General features: G+C 42.8%; 1 protein-coding gene across 1 annotated transcript in view; it reads left to right on the top strand.

Annotated features, from left to right (window-relative positions):
• The window catches only part of LOC123750870 (beta-1,3-glucan-binding protein), a 95,499-nt gene that overhangs the window by 10,733 nt on the left and 61,280 nt on the right, over positions 1–23,486 (top strand). The window contains exons 3-4 of the mRNA XM_069310326.1: positions 6,345–6,419; positions 10,112–10,284. Coding sequence (XP_069166427.1) covers positions 6,345–6,419; positions 10,112–10,284 — 248 coding nt within the window. The remainder of the gene's footprint in view (positions 1–6,344; positions 6,420–10,111; positions 10,285–23,486) is intronic.

The following is a 23,486-nucleotide window of genomic DNA, read 5'->3' as shown; positions in this document are numbered from 1 at the left end:
TAACTGTCTGGTGGTTGGATGAGTAACTGTCTGGTGGTGGGGTGAGTAACTGTCAGGTGGTGGGGTGAGTAACTGTCTGGTGGTTGGATGAGTAACTGTCTGGTGGTGGGGTGAGTAACTGTCTTGGGGGTGGGGTGAGTAACTGTCTTGGGGGTGGGGGGAGTAGCTGTCTGGTGGTGGGGTGAGTAACTGTCTGGTGGTGGGGTGAGTAACTGTCTGGTGGTGGGGTGAGTAACTGTCTTGGGGTGGGGTGAGTAACTGTCTGGTGGTTGGGTGAGTAACTGTCTGGTGGTGGGGTGAGTAACTGTCTTGGGGTGGGGTGAGTAACTGTCTGGTGGTTGGGTGAGTAACTGTCTAGTGGTGGGGTGAGTAACTGTCTTGGGGGCGGGGTGAGTAACTGTCTGGTGGTGGGGTGAGTAACTGTCTTGGGGGCGGGGTGAGTAACTGTCTGGTGGTGGGGTGAGTAACTGTCTGGTGGTTGGGTGAGTAACTGTCTGGTGGTGGGATGAGTAACTGTCTGGTGGTGGGGTGAGTAACTGTCTTTTGGTTGGGTGAGTAACTGTCTTGGGGTGGGGTGAGTAACTGTCTTGGGGTGGGGTGAGTAACTGTCTGGTGGTGGGGTGAGTAACTGTCTGGTGGTGGGGTGAGTAACTGTCTTGGGGTGGGGTGAGTAACTGTCTGGTGGTTGGGTGAGTAACTGTCTGGTGGCGGGGTGAGTAACTGTCTTGGGGTGGGGTGAGTAACTATCTGGTGGTTGGGTGAGTAACTGTCTTGGGGGCGGGGTGAGTAACCGTCTTGGGGGCGGGGTGAGTAACCGTCTTGGGGGCGGGGTGAGTAACCGTCTTGGGGGCGGGGTGAGTAACCGTCTTGGGGGCGGGGTGAGTAACCGTCATATGGGCGGGGTGAGTAACCGTCTTGGGGGCGGGGTGAGTAACCGTCTTGGGGGCGGGGTGAGTAACCGTCTTGGGGGCGGGGTGAGTAACCGTCTTGGGGGCGGGGTGAGTAACCGTCTTGGGGGCGGGGTGAGTAACCGTCTTGCGGGCGGGGTGAGTAACCGTCTTGGGGGCGGGGTGAGTAACCGTCTTGGGGGCGGGGTGAGTAACCGTCATATGGGCGGGGTGAGTAACCGTCTTGGGGGCGGGGTGAGTAACCGTCTTGGGGGCGGGGTGAGTAACCGTCTTGGGGGCGGGGTGAGTAACCGTCTTGGGGGTGGGGTGAGTAACTCTCTGGTGGCGGGGTGAGTAACCGTCTTGGGGGCGGGGTGAGTAACCGTCTTGGGGGCGGGGTGAGTAAACGTCTTGGGGGCGGGGTTAGTAACCGTCTTGGGGGGCGGGGTGAGTAACCGTCTTGGGGGCGGGGTGAGTAACCGTCTTGGGGGTGGAGTGAGTAACTGTCTGGTGGTGGGGTGAGTAATCGTCTTGGGGGTGGGGTGAGTAACTGTCTTAGGGGCGGGGTGAGTAACTGTCTTAGGGGCGGGGTGAGTAACTGTCTTAGGGGCGGGGTGAGTAACTGTCTTAGGGGCGGGGTGAGTAACTGTCTTAGGGGCGGGGTGAGTAACTGTCTTGGGGGCGGGGTGAGTAACCGTCTTGGTGGTGGGGTGAGTAACTGTCTAGTGGTGGGGTGAGTAACTGTCTAGTGGTGGGGTGAGTAACTGTCTTGGGGGCGGGGTGAGTAACTGTCTAGTGGTGGGGTGAATAACTGTCTTGGGGGCGGGGTGAGTAACTGTCTTGGGGGCGGGGTGAGTAACTGTCTAGTGGTGGGGTGAGTAACTGTCTTGGGGGCGGGGTGAGTAACTGTCTAGTGGTGGGGTGAATAACTGTCTTGGGGCGGGGTGAGTAACTGTCTTGGGGGCGGGGTGAGTAACTGTCTTGGGGGCGGGGTGAGTAACTGTCTTGGGGGCGGGGTGAGTAACTGTCTTGGGGGTGGGGTGAGTAACTGTCTTGGGGGCGGGGTGAGTAACTGTCTTGGGGGCGGGGTTAGTAACTGTCTTGGGGGCGGGGTGAGTAACTGTCTGGTGGTGTGGTGAGTAACTGTCTTGGGGGTGGGGTGAGTAACTGTCTTGGGGGTGGGGTGAGTAACTGTCTTGGGGGTGGGGTGGGTAACCGTCTTGGGGTGTGGGGTGAGTAACTGTCTTGGGGGTGGGGTGAGTAACTGTCTTGGGGGTGGGGTGAGTAACTTTCTTGGGGGTGGGGTGAGTAACTGTCTTGGGGGTGGGGTGAGTAACTGTCTTGGGGGTGGGGTGAGTAACTGTCTTAGGGGTTTGGGTGAGTAACCGTCTTGGGGGCGGGGTGAGTAACCGTCTTGGGGGCGGGGTGAGTAACTGTCTGGTGGTGTGGTGAGTAACTGTCTTGGGGGTGGGGTGAGTAACTGTCTTGGGGGTGGGGTGAGTAACTGTCTTGGGGGTGGGGTGGGTAACCGTCTTGGGGGGTGGGGTGAGTAACTGTCTTGGGGGTGGGGTGAGTAACTGTCTTGGGGGTGGGGTGAGTAACTTTCTTGGGGGTGGGGTGAGTAACTGTCTTGGGGGTGGGGTGAGTAACTGTCTTGGGGGTGGGGTGAGTAACTGTCTTGGGGGTGGGGTGAGTAACTGTCTTAGGGGTTTGGGTGAGTAACCGTCTTGGGGGCGGGGTGAGTAACCGTCTTGGGGGCGGGCTGAGTAACCGTCTTGGGGGCGGGCCGAGTAACCGTCTTGGGGGCGGGCTGAGTAACCGTCTTGGGGGCGGGCCGAGTAACCGTCTTGGGGGCGGGCCGAGTAACCGTCTTGGGGGCGGGCTGAGTAACCGTCTTGGGGGCGGGCCGAGTAACCGTCTTGGGGGCGGGCCGAGTAACCGTCTTGGGGGCGGGCCGAGTAACCGTCTTGGGGGCGGGGTGAGTAACTGTCTGGTGGTGTGGTGAGTAACTGTCTATAAAGACTTGATTATGGAGACAAGGGGGGGGGGTTGATTATGGATCACTTAAAACTTAAGTGTTGACACTGTGATAAACAACAGTGTGTATAAATCAAGTACAATTACTTACAATATGACGAAAACAACTGAATGAGTTAAATTCTCAATAAAAATAATTTTAAGACATTGCATTAGAATAAGTGTGTGAAATAGTATGATGAATGTGTGATATAGTATGATGAGTGTGTGACATAGTATGATGAGTGTGTGACATAGTATGATGAGTGTGTGATATAGTATGATGAGTGTGTGACATAGTATGATGAGTGTGTGACATAGTATGATGAGTGTGTGACATAGTATGATGAGTGTGTGACATAGTATGGTTAAAACATACTGGTTACAACAACGCCAGTTTACTGGGCATATAATTAGGTCTCCGTACAACTGATATATAAATAACTGATGCACACTGAAGCCGATTCTTTCATCAGAAAGAAGAGAGCTTCAATACACGGTTAAACTAGTCACATAAATCAGTTATCACTCAACTAGCAAATCAGCTATCCATTTAGTGTCAAACTCAGTCAACTATCTAATTAGTTAACCTACACATCAGTTAGCCACTAAGTAACAAATCAATAATGAGTCGGCTATCATATCAGTAAGGGCTTAAACGTAGGTATAGCTGACAGCAGGCTCCAACCCGGCGCAGTGACACTATCTTACATAACAGTTTGGAAGGGTGACACGTAAAGGTGGGCAGAGGAATCAGTCACATTCCGTAACTCTACAACAATACTATATAATCCTTAAGTAGCCACAATTACTTACCATCTGACCTACTGATAACTCAGTTAGCCTGACAATATATATATATAGCATTACTCTTGGACACTCAAGATTAAGAAATAAATGCACAATATAAGGTACAACCAGAGGACTAGACGTATGACGTCTGCCTCTCTGGGAAAATCAGGGAAGTAGTGACGTGCCAGCGGCCTGGACGGCCGAGAGTGACTGTGTTGCCAACATGGCAAGTCACTCCACAATATTTACAACAAGTCCATATGGATATATATAATAAAATATAATATCAATACAAAGCCTCAAGGAACTTAAGCATATACGTCAATATGTGTGAACACATAAGGAAGTCATTATTATATACAGTTGGTACACTTGCTGGAGACGTTCACCATGGGTCGGGGGGGGGGGGGGATAATGGAGGAGTTCACCATGGGTCGGGGGGGGGGGGGGATAATGGAGGAGTTCCAGCATTAAGCGGTCGCCGGTTATTATGACTTATTCACCATATACACATACCTTTAATATATGTGTGTATGAACGTAAATTTCTGTTATTCTGTACAGTAATATTTTGACAAGAGTAAGCTAACGAAAAATAAGTGAGTGAGATTATGACCTCCACATACACTAACACCAATGTTTACATGACGTATGTGTGGTTATAACAGTGTGTGGGATAGTAACATGAATACGTGTGTGACATAGTGTGATGAATAGGTGTGTGAGATAGTAAGATGAATACGTGTGTGAGATAGTAAGATGAATACGTGTGTGAGATAGTATGATGAATAGGTGTGTGAGATAGTAAGATGAATACGTGTGTGAGATAGTATGATGAATAGGTGTGTGAGATAGTAAGATGAATACGTGTGTGAGATAGTATGATGAATACGTGTGTGAGATAGTAAGATGAATACGTGTGTGAGATAGTATGATGAATACGTGTGTGACATAGTGTGAAGAATAAGTGTGTGAGATAGTGTGATGAATAGGTGTGTGAGATAGTAAGATGAATACGTGTGTGAGATAGTATGATGAATACGTGTGTGAGATAGTATGATGAATACGTGTGTGAGATAGTGTGATGAATACGTGTGTGACATAGTGTGAAGAATAAGTGTGTGAGATAGTGTGATGAATAAGTGTGTGAGATAGTATGATGAATACGTGTGTGAGATAGTGTGATGAATAAGTGTGTGAGATAGTATGATGAATAAGTGTGTTATATAGTATGTTGAATAATTGTGTGAGATAGTATGATGAGTAACAGTATTTTGACTGCACAAGACATCTCACTAAGGTGATATATCATTGACAAAATCAGTTAAAGCCATGAGGAGGATTCGAACTTACACACTGGGAACATATGAAGTGAGGGCTGGAACTCATATGCCCCACCAGAGTGTTGTAGGGCACTGTGTGAAACCTTGATTGTGTACCAGGTCGATGCCTTGGGACGCCTCGTGGATTCAGTTCAATCCCAGCCTTTATTACTGGTGTAGCAGGTTGTGGTCCAGTAGGTAAAGGCATGTGCTTAGGAGTACCCAAGGTGCCGGTTCGAATCCCCCGCATGGCTCGAACTTATCATCTAACTATTTTTAATGGTACAATGACGTTTACAGCAAACAGAAAAAAGTTTGTTTCTCTGTTACGTCTTGCTCTGAAACGTCTTGCCTGGCAAGAATGAATAACTTAGTCACCAAGATCTATACCTTCGCAAGTCATTGTACCTTTTTGTTGGTAAATAATAAATAAAAGAAATGAGATCAATGATTATATATTAAGTTAAAATATGATGAAAAAGATGAGTAACAAATATTATGTGATAGTTTGTTGAGTAACAAACATAAAATGATAGTTTGTTCAGAAAGAAATATTATGTGATAGTTTGTTGAGTAAGAAATATTATGTGATAGTTTGCTGAGTAAGAAATATTATGTGATAGTTTGCTGAGTAAGAAATATTATGTGATAGTTTGCTGAGTAAGAAATATTATGTGATAGTTTGTTGAGTAACACATATTATGCGATAGTTTGTTGAGTCACAAATATTATGTGATAGTTTGTTGAGTAACAATGACATGGTTATTGAAAATAGTATTATGTTCCGCCTTGATACATTACAGTATTGTGAATAACATTTTAACAAGTGATTGTATGATGATTATGAAAACAATGAATGAAAATATGAGTTGAAGCAATATAATGTTTATGAGCATCATATGTATATGAGTGACAGATAAATAACAATATCATGAACGATTGTATGAAGAACAGACTGCATATACAGATTTATGAGTGTAATGAGTAATACAATGATAAAACCAGTTCTGATTAACAATATACTTAGTGAACGTCTCTTGAGTTATAGGTTTAAGAGTATGATGTGGTATAATGAGTAACGATATGATAAGCTGCAATATTAGAACAATAGTGTGAATATGGGTATGCAGAGTAACTACATTTTTAGAACCTCAGTTCCGAAAATTAGTATTATGAATCACAATATGATAAGGGAAAATATGATAAGAAGCCACAGTATGAGTGTTGATATGATAATAAGCCACAGAATGAGTGAAAATATGATAAGAAGCCACAGTATGAGTGATGATATGATAATAAGACATTTGTCTATGCTTCGTCTCCACCAGAAGGGGGAGTTCCAGATGTACTTAAACGATCATAGTCTCAGCTACATACGTGAATCTGCTCTGATCATCAAGCCGGTGAGTTATACTTGACTGTGTATGTTTACTTTCTCTATGTCTCTCTCTCTCTCTCTCTCTCTCTCTCTCTCTCTCTCTCTCTCTCTCTCTCTCTCTCTCTCACTCTCTCTCTCTCTCTCTCTCTCTCTCTCTCTCTCACTCTCTCTCTCTCTCTCTCTCTCTCTCTCTCTCTCTCTCTCTCTCTCTCTCTCTTTCTAGTGGTGCGTTTAGTTATTTTTGCAATAATGATAATAATAAAAATTGGTTATAGACCCCATGATTTTCATATTATATTCGAGTGAACCAAAAACAGGATTACAGGAAAATGTGAAAATTCGCTGATAACTCAAAAATACGAAAGAAATACCTCACACAAGGCAAGTCGTACTAGGTAAGATTTGTGGGACCTAAAATGACTAGTGTAATCAGCAGTGAGTCGGAGACGAGAAAACATAAATATAGAATATATATTTAATATAGACGAATGAGGTAATATATACCCCTTTAATAACGAAAATTTTAATCAACACCCAAACTTTTATAAAATCACTTGAACTGAAAATTGAAGAGAAATAATCAACCAATAATCAGAGACGACTTTAATAATACAAATCAATGTCTTGTTTCGAGCAATAAATTTATCTACAATGATGATGATTTTAGTAACTTAATTTCGTTAATAAAGTGCTTTAAACCGACTAATTAATAAAATAGTTAAATGATTAAGACGAACACTTGAGTGTACACAGAAGGGCCCGTAACTAGTAAGCTGGTTAAGAAACAAACCCCACGAAGGAAATCTGAAAGATCTTTACTAACTTTCTTAAGCAACATGTTTTTTGCCTGCCTTGATTGTAGGAGTTCCGTTAGTAATTCTCAATGTTTTCTGAGGGATTAAAATTTAATTCCAGGATGCTTAGATAATCATTGACAGGTAAACAATTCAGTTCATCCATATGATACTGCCAGTAACAGCTGATGGTGTCCAGGTAACACAGTAACAGCTGATGGTGTCCAGGTAACACAGTAACAGCTGATGGTGTCCAGGTAACACAGTAACAGCTGATGGTGTCCAGGTAACACAGTAACAGCTGATGGTGTCCAGGTAACACAGTAACAGCTGATGGTGTCCAGGTAACACAGTAACAGCTGATGGTGTCCAGGTAACACAGTAACAGCTGATGGTGTCCAGGTAACACAGTAACAGCTGATGGTGTCCAGGTAACACAGTAACAGCTGATGGTGTCCAGGTAACACAGTAACAGCTGATGGTGTCCAGGTAACACAGTAACAGCTGATGGTGTCCAGGTAACACAGTAACAGCTGATGGTGTCCAGGTAACACAGTAACAGCTGATGGTGTCCAGGTAACACAGTAACAGCTGATGGTGTCCAGGTAACACAGTAACAGCTGATGGTGTCCAGGTAACACAGTAACAGCTGATGGTGTCCAGGTAACACAGTAACAGCTGATGGTGTCCAGGTAACACAGTAACAGCTGATGGTGACCAGGTAACACAGTAACAGCTGATGGTGACCAGGTAACACAGTAACAGCTGATGGTGTCCAGGTAACACAGTAACAGCTGATGGTGTCCAGGTAACACAGTAACAGCTGATGGTGTCCAGGTAACACAGTAACAGCTGATGGTGTCCAGGTAACACAGTAACAGCTGATGGTGTCCAGGTAACACAGTAACAGCTGATGGTGTCCAGGTAACACAGTAACAGCTGATGGTGTCCAGGTAACACAGTAACAGCTGATGGTGTCCAGGTAACACAGTAACAGCTGATGGTGTCCAGGTAACACAGTAACAGCTGATGGTGTCCAGGTAACACAGTAACAGCTGATGGTGTCCAGGTAACACAGTAACAGCTGATGGTGTCCAGGTAACACAGTAACAGCTGATGGTGTCCAGGTAACACAGTAACAGCTGATGGTGTCCAGGTAACACAGTAACAGCTGATGGTGTTCAGGTAACACAGTAACAGCTGATGGTGTCCAGGTAACACAGTAACAGCTGATGGTGTCCAGGTAACACAGTAACAGCTGATGGTGTCCAGGTAACACAGTAACAGCTGATGGTGACCAGGTAACACAGTAACAGCTGATGGTGACCAGGTAACACAGTAACAGCTGATGGTGTCCAGGTAACACAGTAACAGCTGATGGTGTCCAGGTAACACAGTAACAGCTGATGGTGTCCAGGTAACACAGTAACAGCTGATGGTGTCCAGGTAACACAGTAACAGCTGATGGTGTCCAGGTAACACAGTAACAGCTGATGGTGTCCAGGTAACACAGTAACAGCTGATGGTGTCCAGGTAACACAGTAACAGCTGATGGTGTCCAGGTAACACAGTAACAGCTGATGGTGACCAGGTAACACAGTAACAGCTGATGGTGTCCAGGTAACACAGTAACAGCTGATGGTGACCAGGTAACACAGTAACAGCTGATGGTGACCAGGTAACACAGTAACAGCTGATGGTGTCCAGGTAACACAGTAACAGCTGATGGTGTCCAGGTAACACAGTAACAGCTGATGGTGTCCAGGTAACACAGTAACAGCTGAAGGGGCCATATCACCCGGATTTAAAAAATTGTTGTAGGGTATTCATAATTTATTTTCCTGATGCATGTGAAAGGTGCTGCACCTAGGCCAAGTTTCAGCATCTCAGCCTAAATAGAGACGGAGAAAAAAACAAAAAACAAAAAAAAGACGAATTTTTCAACCATGTTCAAAAAATTTCACAGCCCACAATTGTGAACCAAAATCATTTATACGACACTCAGCTATGACCTTACTATATAATAAAGATTTGCATGTCACATTATTATCCCAGATGTATTTAGTGCAATAATACAGATTTTATAAAAGTTTCCCAAAAACGTATGCAACAAAATGAGGTGTATCATTATTTATAAAATCAATAAATCTACGTAGATAAGAATAATGACATGCGTTTATAGAGGCGTAAACTCTACATATAATGTGCAAGTTTCACGTAAATAGAATAATAAATAAAGGCTGTGAAATTTTATCTAGTTGTAAAAGTTGGAGTTGCGTAGCGCGCTCTCAAAGTTTCTCTACCTGCGGTCACTCGTGAGTGGTGATTTACGCATTGCGGCCAGCTCGTATGCATCTAGCTGTCAATGCTTCTCTCTTGTTCGTTTGGTAAGTCATATTGCAGTACAAATAGCTAAAAATAGCATGTTCTGGGAGATATTGTGTGAGCGCGTCAGCATACATCCTCTCTCCATGAGAGACACGCAGTCACTGACTGCACCACCCTCGTGTCAGACCATATGTTGTGTTGCCATATGTTTAGTTTATATGCATTTTATGCATAACATGTTATTTTCAACGCTATTACGAAAAATAAGACATCTACAACGTAAGATACAATACCCCGCGGCGCACTCACGGCGCGAGGACCAGATTCACGAAAGTTGCAGCGGGAAATTTGACTCTAATTACGTTATTTTTCAAGATATCATTAAACGGTTTGGACCACAGTGTTGCCAGAACGTTGTAGTATTTTTCGTAATTTTTCGTAAATATTCCATTTTTCATCGGATTTTCGGGTGACTTGGCCCCTGAAGGTGACCAGGTAACACAGTAACAGCTGATGGTGTCCAGGTAACTCTCACCCTCCACCACGATTCTTCACCCTTCACCACTCTCCCTCACATTCCATTACTCTCTCTCAGGAACTGACGTCCAACAGTTTTAATGAGCACTTCCTGTTCAACAACGAGCTCAACCTGGGGTCGGCGTGCACGGACAACCGGGACTTCGGCTGCGTCCGCAGAGGAACCTCCGAGCAGATCATTAACCCCATCATGAGCGCCAAACTTACCACTCAGCCAAGCTTCGCCTTCAGGTGGGTGCTGCTGAGTGCCGCTAGTGCTGAGTTGGCCCAGCCTCGGTGTGGCCCTTCTGGCCTCAATGTGGCCCTTATGGTCTTACTGTGAGCCTTATGGTCTCACTGTGGCCCTTACGCCTCACTGTGACCCTCACGCCTCACTGTGGCCCTTATCGTCTCAATGTGGCCTTTATGGCCTCACTGTGGCCCATATGGTCTCACTGTGAGCCTTATGGTCTCACTGTGGCCCTTACGCCTCACTGTGGCCCTCACGCCTCACTGTGGCCCTTATCGTCTCAATGTGGCCTTTATGGCCTCACTGTGGCCCTTATGGTCTCACTGTGAGCCTTATGGTCTCACTGTGGCCCGTATGGCCTCACTGTGGCCCTTCTCGTCTCATTGTGGCCTTTATGGCCTCACTGTGGCCGTTATGGCCTCACTGTGACCACTTATGGCCTCACTGTGGCCGTTATGGCCTCACTGTGACCACTTATGGCCTCACTGTGACCACTTATGGCCTCACTGTGGCCGTTATGGCCTCACTGTGACCACTTATGGCCTCACTATGGCCGTTATGGCCTCACTGTGGCCGTTATGGCCTCACTGTGACCACTTATGGCCTCACTGTGACCCTTATGGCCTCACTGTGGCCGTTATGGCCTCACTGTGGCCCTTATGGCCTCACTGTGGCCCTTATGGCCTCACTGTGACCCTTATGGCCTCACTGTGGCCCTTATGGCCTCACTGTGGCCGTTATGGCCTCACTGTGACCCTTATGGCCTCACTGTGACCCTTATGGCCTCACTGTGGCCGTTATGGCCTCACTGTGGCCCTTATGGCCTCACTGTGGCCCTTATGGCCTCACTGTGGCCGTTATGGCCTCACTGTGACCCTTATGGCCTCACTGTGGCCCTTATGGCTTCACTTTGGCCCTTATGGCCTCACTGTGGCCCTTATGGTTTCACTGTGACACTTATGGCCTCACTGTGGCCCTTATGGCCTCACGGTGACCCTTATGGCCTCACTGTGGCCCTTATGGCTTCACTTTGGCCCTTATGGCCTCACTGTGGCCGTTATGGCCTAACTGTGACCCTTATGGTTTCACTGTGGCCCTTATGGCCTCACTGTGACCCTTATGGCCTAACTGTGACCCTTATGGTTTCACTGTGACCCTTATGGCCTCACTGTGACCCTTATGGCCTCACTGTGACCCTTATGGCGTCACTGTGGCCGTTATGGCCTCACTGTGGCCGTTATGGCCTCACTGTGGCCGTTATGGCCTCACTGTGGCCGTTATGGCCTCACGGCCTCACTGTGTAGATCTTGGGGGTGTTTGTGATGGGGCCTCTTTGTGTGGTGGACAAAACCGGGGCTCATAATGTGTGTGTGGTATAGAAGGCGTCTAATGGAAAGTGCCTCATACTTATGTGTGTTCCACAATGCTTAAATGGTATTTTAGATTCAGCTTCTGGGAACAAAATGTTCCAAGCAACACGGGCAATGGCGAGTCCGTCATTCTCACCTGACATGGGAAATGTGCAATGCATAGAACATTCTTACGATGCTTAGAACATAAGAATCAATGAAACTGCCGAAGGCCTATTGGCCAATGCAAGGAAATATGGCCACTTATGGCCTATTGATATCCAACCAGACTCATTCATAAATATGTCTAACCTAACTTAGAGGAATTCACAGTGTGCTACCTGGAGCTCCGATTGTGCTATCAGAGTAATAATGGAAGGTGTTGTGAAGAAACTAATGAATCTGTCAGAAATGAATCTGTTGTAATGAAACTAATGAAGAGCGGCCAGTTTTCATGTTCCAGCGCCTCAGTGTCGCTGTTCAGAGGGGAAATGCGTGCTGTATCTTGGGTACGCACTCGACCCCCGAGGAGCTGCACGAGGTCTTCGAACACTGATTGGTATATTGTTATACTGTTATATAAGTGTGTGTTTTCTGTAAACTGTAACATTGCAATAAAATCAAATAAAAAAAAATATTAGGGGTGGTAGGAGAGGAAAAGATTAAAGTATTCAGTGAGAATCCACAAGGTCTTCTCTGAACACTATTTATTTTCTTCTTCGAGGATGTGGGTCCCTTTAATTAAACCGTTGGTGGTACCCCTAAATACATATATATATATATATATATATATATATATATATATATATATATATATATATATATATATATATATATATATATATATATATATATATATTAGTATATTTTGGTAGCAGTCTCTCCTGTAGACATATATTATTAAATATGACCGAAAAAGTAAGATTAATAATTCTAACACGAATTTTCTCAATCTTTCGTACATTTCTTTTCACTGTTGGAGGTAAATCAAAAATCAATTCTCCAAAATTCATTTTTATTTCTAGTCTGACGCGACACGAGCGCGTTTCGTAAAACTTATTACATTTTCAAAGACTTTAGTTTACAAATACACAACTGAATAGAACTTACGCATCTCCGATTTTATATCTTCATTTGAGAGAGGTGGATGGGTGAGGTGGCATTAATAGGGTATTAATTTCATCAACACAAGGCAGAACAAGAGGTGGTATTAATAGGGTATTAATTTCATCAACACAAGACAGAACACGAAACAATGAGTATTGAATAGAAGTGATTGTAGAAAGCCTATTGGTCCATATTTCTTGATGCTTCTATATTGGAGCGGAGTCTTGAGGTGGGTAGAATATAGTTGTGCATTAATTGGCTGTTGATTGCTGGTGTTGACTTCTTGATGTGTAGTGCCTCGCAAACGTCAAGCCGCCTGCTATCGCTGTATCTATCGATGATTTCTGTGGTAACACAGAAATCATCGATAGATAATTCGATAGATGAGGCCCGATTTGCCTAATAAGCCAAGTTTTCCTGAAATAATATATTATCTCTAATTTTTTTCTTATGAAATGATAAAGCTACCCATTTCATTATGTAAGAGGTCAATTTTTTTTATTGGAGTAAAAATTAACGTAGATATATGACCGAACCTAACCAACCCTACCTAACCTAACCTAACCTATCTTTATAGGTTAGGTTAGGTTTGGTAGCCGAAAAAGTTAGGTTAGGTTAGGTTAGGTAGGTTAGGTAGTCGAAAAAACATTAATTCATGAAAACTCGGCTTATTAGGCAAATCGGGCCTTGCATAGTAGGCTGAGAAGTGCGTTCTGGCTACTAGGTACGACATATATATATATATATATATATATATATATATATATATATATATATATATATATATATATATATATATATATAAATATATATATATATATATATATATATATATATATATATATATATATATGTCGTACCTAGTAGCCAGAACGCACTTCTCAACCTACTATGCAAGGCCCGATTTGCCTAATAAGCAAAGTTTTCCTTAATTAATATATTTTCTTTAATATTTTTCTTATGAAATGACAAAGCTACCCATTTCATTATATATGATATCAATTTTATTTTATTGGGGTAAAAATTAACGTAGATATATGACCGAACCTAACCAACCCTACCTAACCTAACCTAACCTATCTTTATAGGTTAGGTTAGGTTAAGTAGCCGAAAAAGTTAGGTTAGGTTAGGTTAGGTAGGTTAGGTAGTCGAGAAACAATTAGTTCATGAAAACTTTGCTTATTAGGCAAATCGGGCCTTGCATAGTAGGCTGAGAAGTGCGTTCTGGCTACTAGGTACGACATATATATATATATATATATATATATATATATATATATATATATATATATATATATATATATATATATATATATATATATATATATATATATATATATATATATATATGTCGTACCTAGTAGCCAGAACTCACTTCTCAGCCTACTATTCAAGGCCCGATTTGCCTAATAAGCCAAGTTTTCCTGAATTAATATATTTACTATAATTTTTTTTCTTATGAAATGATAAAGCAACCCTTTTCTCTATGTATGAGGTCAATTTTTTTTTTTATTGGAGTTAAAATTAACGTAGATATATGACCGAACCTAACCAACCCTACCTAACCTAACCTAACCTATATTTATAGGTAAGGTTAGGTTAGGTAGCCAAAAAAAGCTAGGTTAGGTTAGGTTAGGTAGGTTAGGTAGACGAAAAAACATTAATTCATGAAAACTTGGCTTATTAGGCAAATCGGGCCTTGAATAGTAGGCTGAGAAGTGCGTTCTGGCTATTAGGTACGACATATATATATATATATATATATATATATATATATATATATATATATATATATATATATATATATATATATATATATATATATGTCGTACCTAGTAGCCAGAACTCACTTCTCAGCCTACTATTCAAGGCCCGATTTGCCTAATAAGCCAAGTTTTCCTGAATTAATATACTTTACTATAATTTTTTTCTTATGAAATGATAAAGCATACCCATTTCTCTATGTATGAGGTCAATTTTTTTTTATTGGAGTTAAAATTAACGTAGATATATGACCGAACCTAACCAACCCTACCTAACCTAACCTAACCTATATTTATAGGTAAGGTTAGGTTAGGTAGCCGAAAAAAGGTAGGTTAGGTTAGGTTAGGTAGGTTAGGTAGTACGAAAACACATTAATTCATGAAAACTTGGCTTATTAGGCAAATCGGGCCTTGAATAGTAGGCTGAGAAGTGCGTTCTGGCTATTAGGTACATATATATATATATATATATATATATATATATATATTGTCGGGGTTCACCGTAAGAGGGGCGAGTAACAGTATACCCAAGGTCACTCACCGTAGCCCTGCGGGTCTTCACTCTATCCTCGCGGCGCCACTGTACGCCAGGAGAGTATCCCAGTCAATCCCAACCGGCCTCTGATCGAGAATGAGTGAGAACACAGCTTGTTCTCTTTACAGCTGTGTGCCCGCCCCGACACTAGGCTCTACTACTAACCACAAGGTCGCCAACTGGTGTTTCCCGTGTCCAGTAACACGTCAGTGGTTTTGTTGAATTGTAGGTAGCAGTGGCAAGAACACACTCAATAGATCTGATATCAGGCAGGTATTTATTTCTATCACTCTATTTCCTTTCATGTATTATATAGCCACAAGAAACATGGAGGGGATAATACAAACGCCAAGGTATTTTGTGTTTTACTTAAAACTCAAGACATCACATAATTATATCAATAAGCAAACAGCTATTTCATGCGGAAGTCGCTCGTTCTCACAAATAATCATGAACTCGCCAAGCTGGCAATGCTCCCCCTCACGTCAATGTCAAAATCAGCTGGGCGACTCCCACCGCGCGAATGTTCGTTTATCTGTTTGTCTGACGTGAGGCGCCTGTTTCTTTAAATTCTCAAGGATCACTAAATGTTCAAACAACACAATATCAATAGCAATAGAACGTAAATAATCCGCTGCACTGATCTTGAGCTCAATCAAACATTTCTATATTAATGAACACAATATTTCACTATCATGGTATAACACACTGCACCCCATTTAATGATAACGCATGCAAGTATATATATTACTGGAGTTCTCAGTAATTCCTTTCGTGGGCGAATATTCAATTGATCACTGCACACATGAATGGTTATTCAATACACAAGCATAGACATATATATATATATATATATATATATATATATATATATATATATATATATATATATAGATAAATCATAGATATCAATAATGGTAATAATATAGTTACTGGGCACATAGCCTAACACCAAATACTGGTACATTTATATATATATATATATTCTCTCACTAAATGATCATATTAAAGTCTCATGAAAGACATTATCAACACAGTAAATTCATCCATTACTCCGGGTGCCTGCACACACCAATAATAATAATAAATACCGTGAGTTTTCTATGTAGCCCCACTCTGCTTGTGCCTTACTGTGACATAGGTGAGCCTTGCTCACGACATACCAAATACTCTGGCTAAATAATATAGCTGACTAAAGGGGAATTGGGAGGGAAACTAGAATCACCTACTTCTACCTATCCTCCGGTGAGAGTTGAGTTGTAGCTCCTGGACCAGGCTCCTGCCTCGTGTAGGGAACGCCCCCACACACACACCCTGTCGTGTCCTCCAGGAACTCAATCAATGTCCCAAAATAAACGCATCATCTCCGTGTTCTGTCCTCCGCGGGGCCCTGCTCCTCCTCCATGTCTTGTAGGGTTGGAGTTGGTCTCCCGGCCGTCAACTTCTCCTCCCAACTACGGCTGCCTGCCTACGTCTCGGCTGCAGTCGTATGGATTCCCAATTAGTGTCTTCTTTCACTGCTTCCCAGTGGATTGGCCCAGCCGCTACGTCGTCACTGTGAAGCTATCAGACGTCCCAGACGATACTGCCTAGACTTCACCTGCACAGCACCCGACCCTGGAGCACTTGATGCTCAATATTCCGTCAATTCCCTCTTCGGTCCACACATGGAATGAAGGAAGACATCCCGGCGTACTGGCAGACTACGGGTGACGCGTAAGATCCACGGGAGTGGCGTATTACTGTCGGATTGACAGGATCAACCTTCACACATCCGTCCACCTTGACGTGTCGTGTCATACTGATTCCCTCACGGAGGATTGGCCCAGCCACTACGTCATCACTGTGAAGATTTCAGCCGTCGCATACGTCGCTGCCTAGACTCCACTCTTGCACAACACCTGTCCATGGAGCACTTGATGCTCAATATTCTGTCAATTCCTTCTCTGGTCCAACACATGAACGAAGGAAGACCCCACAGGTGATGGCAGACCACGGGTGATGCGTAAGTCCTCCGGAGACGGGGTAAACTGTCCAACTGACAGGACTCCCCAGCGCACGTCCGACCTCCTTGACGTGCTGTCTTAGACTGATGGCGCCAGAGTCGCGCACTAACCGGACCCCCCTTCCTTTGTGACGTCATATTCGCCATGGGAGGTTTTCATTGGCTCCCTGTGCCACGTCGCTGTCAGTGACCAATCTGGTGTCACTGACGTCACACAGTTTTGGCGGCAAAACAGAGGAGCCAGCGCCATATTGGCTTCCTAAAGGGCCTAAACCACAGGCCAAAATACTCTTCTTTTACAAATTTCTCGCCACTTCGAGAACACTACATTCTCCCACATATATCAAACTGATGCCTGCGACGTAGAGAACGCTCGGGTAAAGTGGACATGACTCTTACAGCAGGCGTGGGAGAAATATAAGGGGGGGAAACACCTGTCACATACCCCTCCCTTTAAAATATGAGTCATGTCTGGTTAGTGTATACAGGACAGGGCATCTGCTACTACGTTGTCTTCCCATCGGATGAGTTTAATTTCCAACCAGTATTCCTGCCGCCAATGCGAAACGCTCCTTACGTATCCATTGACCGTTCCCATGGTCACCCCTGATGTCCATTGTTCCTTCAGCATGGACAGAGGACTTTGCACCTCATGTCTCTACACCAGCTGGAAAGGTGAGAAACCTAACAATCCTACCACTGCGTTACGTATGGCAAACAACGCAGGGCATACTGCTTCATCCCACTCATTTCCCTGCTCTGCGCAGAAACACACTCATCAGCATGCCGTCCTGTATGTAAAAATGAGTGGGCCTCTCAGGACCAACACGTCCTCCATTGGCCTCATGAATCAATTTGGGGGATTCTATCTGCTGCGACTCCCCAAGACGAGTGCGGTCCACTCCGAGAGAACTGGCGAGGGTCACCTGTAACTCGCCATCCGGGCTGCCTTCACCCTCCACTCGTTCTCCGGGTCCCACGAAGAGGCGATCGATTTCTAGACTGTCGGACGTCTCCTCGTCAGCCCTATCAGATCCACACCCTCCGTGTCCGTCGCACTGCCTCGGACTCACAGCACAACGCCACCGTGGCGATTCCTTTCTCGTCCCCACAGGCGTCTAACACTCCACCTGTCTCCTTATAGTGCTCTATGCACTCCTCGCCCTTCACGAGATTCGGGAGGACATATCCTCCACATGCGTCATTTCCCAAGATGACTTGTGCCTCCATCTTGGGCATTGATGCACAGACCCCTACCACTAGGGTCTGGCAGCCATAATCAGAATTCGGAGTCACCTGGTGTAGGGGCACCCTCACTGGGCCTCCCACAGTGGTCACACTTGCCACCCTCACACTGGTCACAATAAATATATATATATATATATATATATATATATATATATATATATATATATATATATATATATATATATATATATATATATATATATATATATATATATATATATATATATATATGTCGTACCTAATAGCCAGAACGCACTTTTCAGCCTACTATTCAAGGCCCGATTTGCCTAATAAGCCAAGTTTTCATGAATTAATGTTTTTTCGTCTACCTAACCTACCTAACCTAACCTAACCTAGCTTTTTTTGGCTACCTAACCTAACCTTACCTATAAATATAGGTTAGGTTAGGTTAGGTAGGGTTGGTTAGGTTCGGTCATATATCTACGTTAATTTTAACTCCAATAAAAAAAATTGACCTCATACATAGAGAAAAGGGTTGCTTTATCATTTCATAAGAAAAAAACTATAGTAAATATATTAATTCAGGAAAACTTGGCTTATTAGGCAAATCGGGCCTTGAATAGTAGGCTGAGAAGTGAGTTCTGGCTACTAGGTACGACATATATATATATATATATATATATATGTCGTACCTAATAGCCAGAACGCACTTCTCAGCCTACTATTCAAGGCCCGATTTGCCTAATAAGCCAAGTTTTCATGAATTAATGTTTTTTTCGTCTACCTAACCTACCTAACCTAACCTACCTAGCTTTTTTTGGCTACCTAACCTAACCTTACCTATAAATATAGGTTAGGTTAGGTTAGGTAGGGTTGGTTAGGTTCAGTCATATATCTACGTTAATTTTAACTCCAATAAAAAAAAATTGACCTCATACATAGAGAAAAGGGTTGCTTTATCATTTCATAAGAAAAAAATTATAGTAAATATATTAATTCAGGAAAACTTGGCTTATTAGGCAAATCGGGCCTTGAATAGTAGGCTGAGAAGTGAGTTCTGGCTACTAGGTACGACATATATATATATATATATATATATATATATATATATATATATATATGTCGTACCTAGTAGCCAGAACGCACTTCTCGGCCTACTATGCAAGGACCGATTTGCCTAATAGGCCGAGTGATTTTCTTTATTTGAAATAAATTGCTCCCAATTAGTTTATTTGAATTATTATTATTATATTATATTAAGAACATAAATTATTGACTTAATTTTGTTAGTTTAGGTTAGGTTAAGATAGGTTAGGTTAGGTTAGGTAGGGTTGGTTAGGTTCGGTCATATATCTACGTTAGTTTTAACTCAAATTTAAACAAAATAAACTCATACTTAATTAAATGGATAGCTTTATCATTTCATAAGAAAAAACGTTGAAAAATATATAAATTAAGGATAACTTAGCTTATTAGGCAAATCGGGCCTTGCATAGTAGGCCGAGTACGACGCTCTTGGCTACAAGGTATAACATATATGTATATATATGTTGTACTACTAGGTACAACATATATATATATATATGTTGTACCTAGTAGCCAGAACGTCGCATTCGGCCTACTATTCAAGGCCCAATTTGCCTAATAAGCCAAGTTTTCCTGAATTTATATACTTTTCTAATTTTTGTCTTATGAAATGTTAAATCTGCCCATTTCATTATGTATAAGTTAATTTGTTTAAATTTGAATAACGTAGATATATGACATATATCGTAGACATATATCGTAGATATAACGTAGATCTCTCTCTCTCTCTCTCTCTCTCTCTCTCTCTCTCTCTCTCTCTCTCTCTCTCTCTCTCTCTCTCTCTCTCTCTCTCTCTCTCTCTCTCTCTCTCTGTATATATATATATATATATATATATATATATATATATATATATATATATATATTATATATATATATATATATATATATATATATATATATATATATATATAATATATATATATATATGTCGTACCTAGTAGCCAGAACGCACTTCTCAGCCTACTATGCAAGGTCCGATTTGCCTATTAAGCAAAGTTTTCCTGAATTAATATATTTTCTCTAATTTTTTTTCTTATGAAATGATAAAGTTACCCATTTCATTATGTATGAGGTCAATTTTTTTTATTGGTGTTAAAATTAACGTAGATATATGACCGAACCTAACCAACCCTACCTAACCTAACCTAACCTATCTTTATAGCTTAGGTTAGGTTAGATAGCCGAAAAAGTTAGGTTAGGTTAGGTTAGGTAGGTTAGGTAGTCGAAAAACAATTAATTCATGAAAACTTGGCTTATTAGGCAAATCGGGCCTTGCATAGTAGGCTGAGAAGTGCGTTCTGGCTACTAGGTACGATATATATATATATATATATATATATATATATATATATATATATATATATATATATATATATATATATATTATATATATATATATATATATATATATATATATATATATATATATATATATATAAATACAGTGGTGGGTATCACCACTGGTTTAATTAAAGGAACCCACATCCCCGAAAAAGAAAATAAAAGTGTTCAGAGAAGACCTTGTGGATTCTCACTGAATACTTTAATCTTTTCGTCTCCTACCACCCCTATTATTTTTTGTTTTTTAATATTTTTTTATTTGATTTTATTGCAATGCTACAGTTTACAGAAAACACACACTTATATAACAATATACCAGTCAGTGTTCAAAGACCTTGTCCAGCTCTTCGGAAGTCGGGTGTATACCCATGATACAGCACGCATTTCCCCTCTGAACAGCGACACTGAGGCGCTGGAACATGAATTTGGCCGCTCTTGGGTCTCTAGCATTTTATCAAATCACCTCATTCTTTGGGGCACACGTGAGGAAAACAAATGCGAACAAGCCTGAATGGTCCCCAGGACTATATGCGACTGAAAATCCACACCCCAGAAGTGACTCGAACCCATACTGTCAGGAGCAACGCAACTGGTATCTACAGGACACCTTAATCCGCTTGACCATCACGACCCGACATAAGGAAGTGATAGCCGAAGCTGTTTGAACCACTTCCCCGCCGGCACTCAGATGGTAATCTTGGGCATAGCATTTTATCAAATCACCTCGGGGGTGATTATCAAATCAGCTCGGGGGACAGTATGGTGCTTCTGTAGTTACCTCGAATCTTTCCTCCTTCTGCAATAAGTTCTGCTTGCAAGGTGTCTTTTGTGGTAACCTTCTTTTGCGCCTCGTAGTCGAATATGTCATCCAATAGGATCTCCAACTCAACCTTCCGGGCCATCTCGCGTGGTCTGGACGTAACGTGACCGTTTATACCCAGATTTAGAAGAGTGCTTTGGTCCTCAGTGAGGTTGATTCCAGCAAGGTTTAAGAAGCCTGTTGGACGACATATTCGACCTCGAGACACAAAAGAAGGTCACTACCAAAGATACCTTACAAGCAGAACTTATTGCAGAAGGAGGAAAGAATCGAGGCAATTACAGAAGCACCATACTGTCCCCCGAGCTCAAAGCGGCAGCTAAAAGCCTTCGTGAGAACAAGGAGATAGTTGTCAGGAGAGGTGACAAGTCGCCAATATACGTCATTTTTAAAAAAGACGAATATCTGGCGAAAATGAACCTCATACTCTCTGACCAAACTAAATTCCAAAGGGTAACGAAGGACACTACAGCCGAATTGAAAGCAAAGGTCAACAAACTGATCGAAACTGTGAACGCCAAGAAATCCGGACTCCACCTGCCAAATATTATTGGGGAATATAAACCTGGATATGCGTATGGAAATGTCAAGACACACAAGCCTGGAAACCCACTTCGGCCATTCATTAGCCAGATACCCACACCCACGTACAGACTGGCGAAGCGACTCAATGGCCTGCTGACTCCTTATGTCCCTTGCGCCTTCAGCCTGAAGTCTCCAAAGGAATTTGTTGACTTACTGCGGGGCACACGGGCCACAGGGATAAGAGCCTCGTTGGACGTAGAATCACTGTTCACCAACGTACCTGTGGACGAGACAATCGGGATGATAGCCGACAGAGTGTATCGTGATCCAGACTGTACTCCTCTTGACATACCAGAAAATATTCTAAGGAAACTACTCCAAGCTTGTACTAAAGAGGCACCCTTCTTGAGCCCGGATGGGCACATGTATAAGCAAGTAGATGGGGTCGCCATGGGTTCTCCCCTAGGTGTCCTGTTTGCAAACTTTTACATGGGTACCATCGAGCAAAAAGTCTTAGTCGACATGAACTTGAAACCGGCCATATACTGCAAGTATGTTGACGACATTTTTACACAGGTACCTGATGTCAGACATCTGCAGGAGCTGAAGGAGGCGTTTGAGCAGAGTTCCGTGCTGCGTTTCACTTACGAGATGGAAAAGGATGGGAAGCTGCCCTTTCTAGATGTAACAGTCATGGAAAAGAGCGGAGGTTTCCACACTGCAGTCTACACTAAGGAAAGGAACATAGGAATGTGCCTAAATGCCAACAGCGACTGCCCAGACAGGTACAAGAGGAGTGTTGTTAACGCATATGTCGACCGGGCTCTCAGCCACAGCTCAGAATGGAAGCAAGTCGATGAAGAACTCTGTAGGGTAAGGCAGGTCCTAGTCAACAACGGCTTCTCCAATGGTTTCGTCGAAGACATCATAAGAAGGAAAGTGAAACGCCATGCAACCTCTGAAGAGACAACTAACACAACACCTATACCCCCTATTAGACTATTTTACAGGAACTTCTTTTCCACAGCTCATAAAACGGAGGAAAGGGTCCTGAAAGATATTGTTAATAGAAACGTTATCCCTACAGACAAAATCAGAGGATACAACTGACGATTTACTATAAAACCAGAAAGACGGCCAGCCTACTCATGAGAAACTCTCCAGACACAAAGCAGAACGCTTTAAAAGAGACCAACGTCGTCTATGCCTTCAAATGCCCTCTTGGGGACTGTAAGCTCCAAAAAACCCAGTATATAGGCAAGACAACAATTAACATCCCTTTCTAGGCGTTTAACGATGCATAAGCAACAGGGCTCCATTAAGGAACATATAATCTCTTCCCACAACCAAACCATCGCCAGAGAAATCCTAGTAAACAACACAGAAATCATCGATAGATACAGCGATAGCAGGCGGCTTGACGTTTGCGAGGCACTACACATTAAAAAGTCAACACCAGCA

This window comes from Procambarus clarkii, chromosome 67, assembly GCF_040958095.1.
Source record: "Procambarus clarkii isolate CNS0578487 chromosome 67, FALCON_Pclarkii_2.0, whole genome shotgun sequence".
In the NCBI taxonomy this organism is placed as follows: Eukaryota; Metazoa; Arthropoda; class Malacostraca; order Decapoda; family Cambaridae; genus Procambarus; species Procambarus clarkii.
This window is presented reverse-complemented; position numbering and strand designations above follow the sequence as displayed.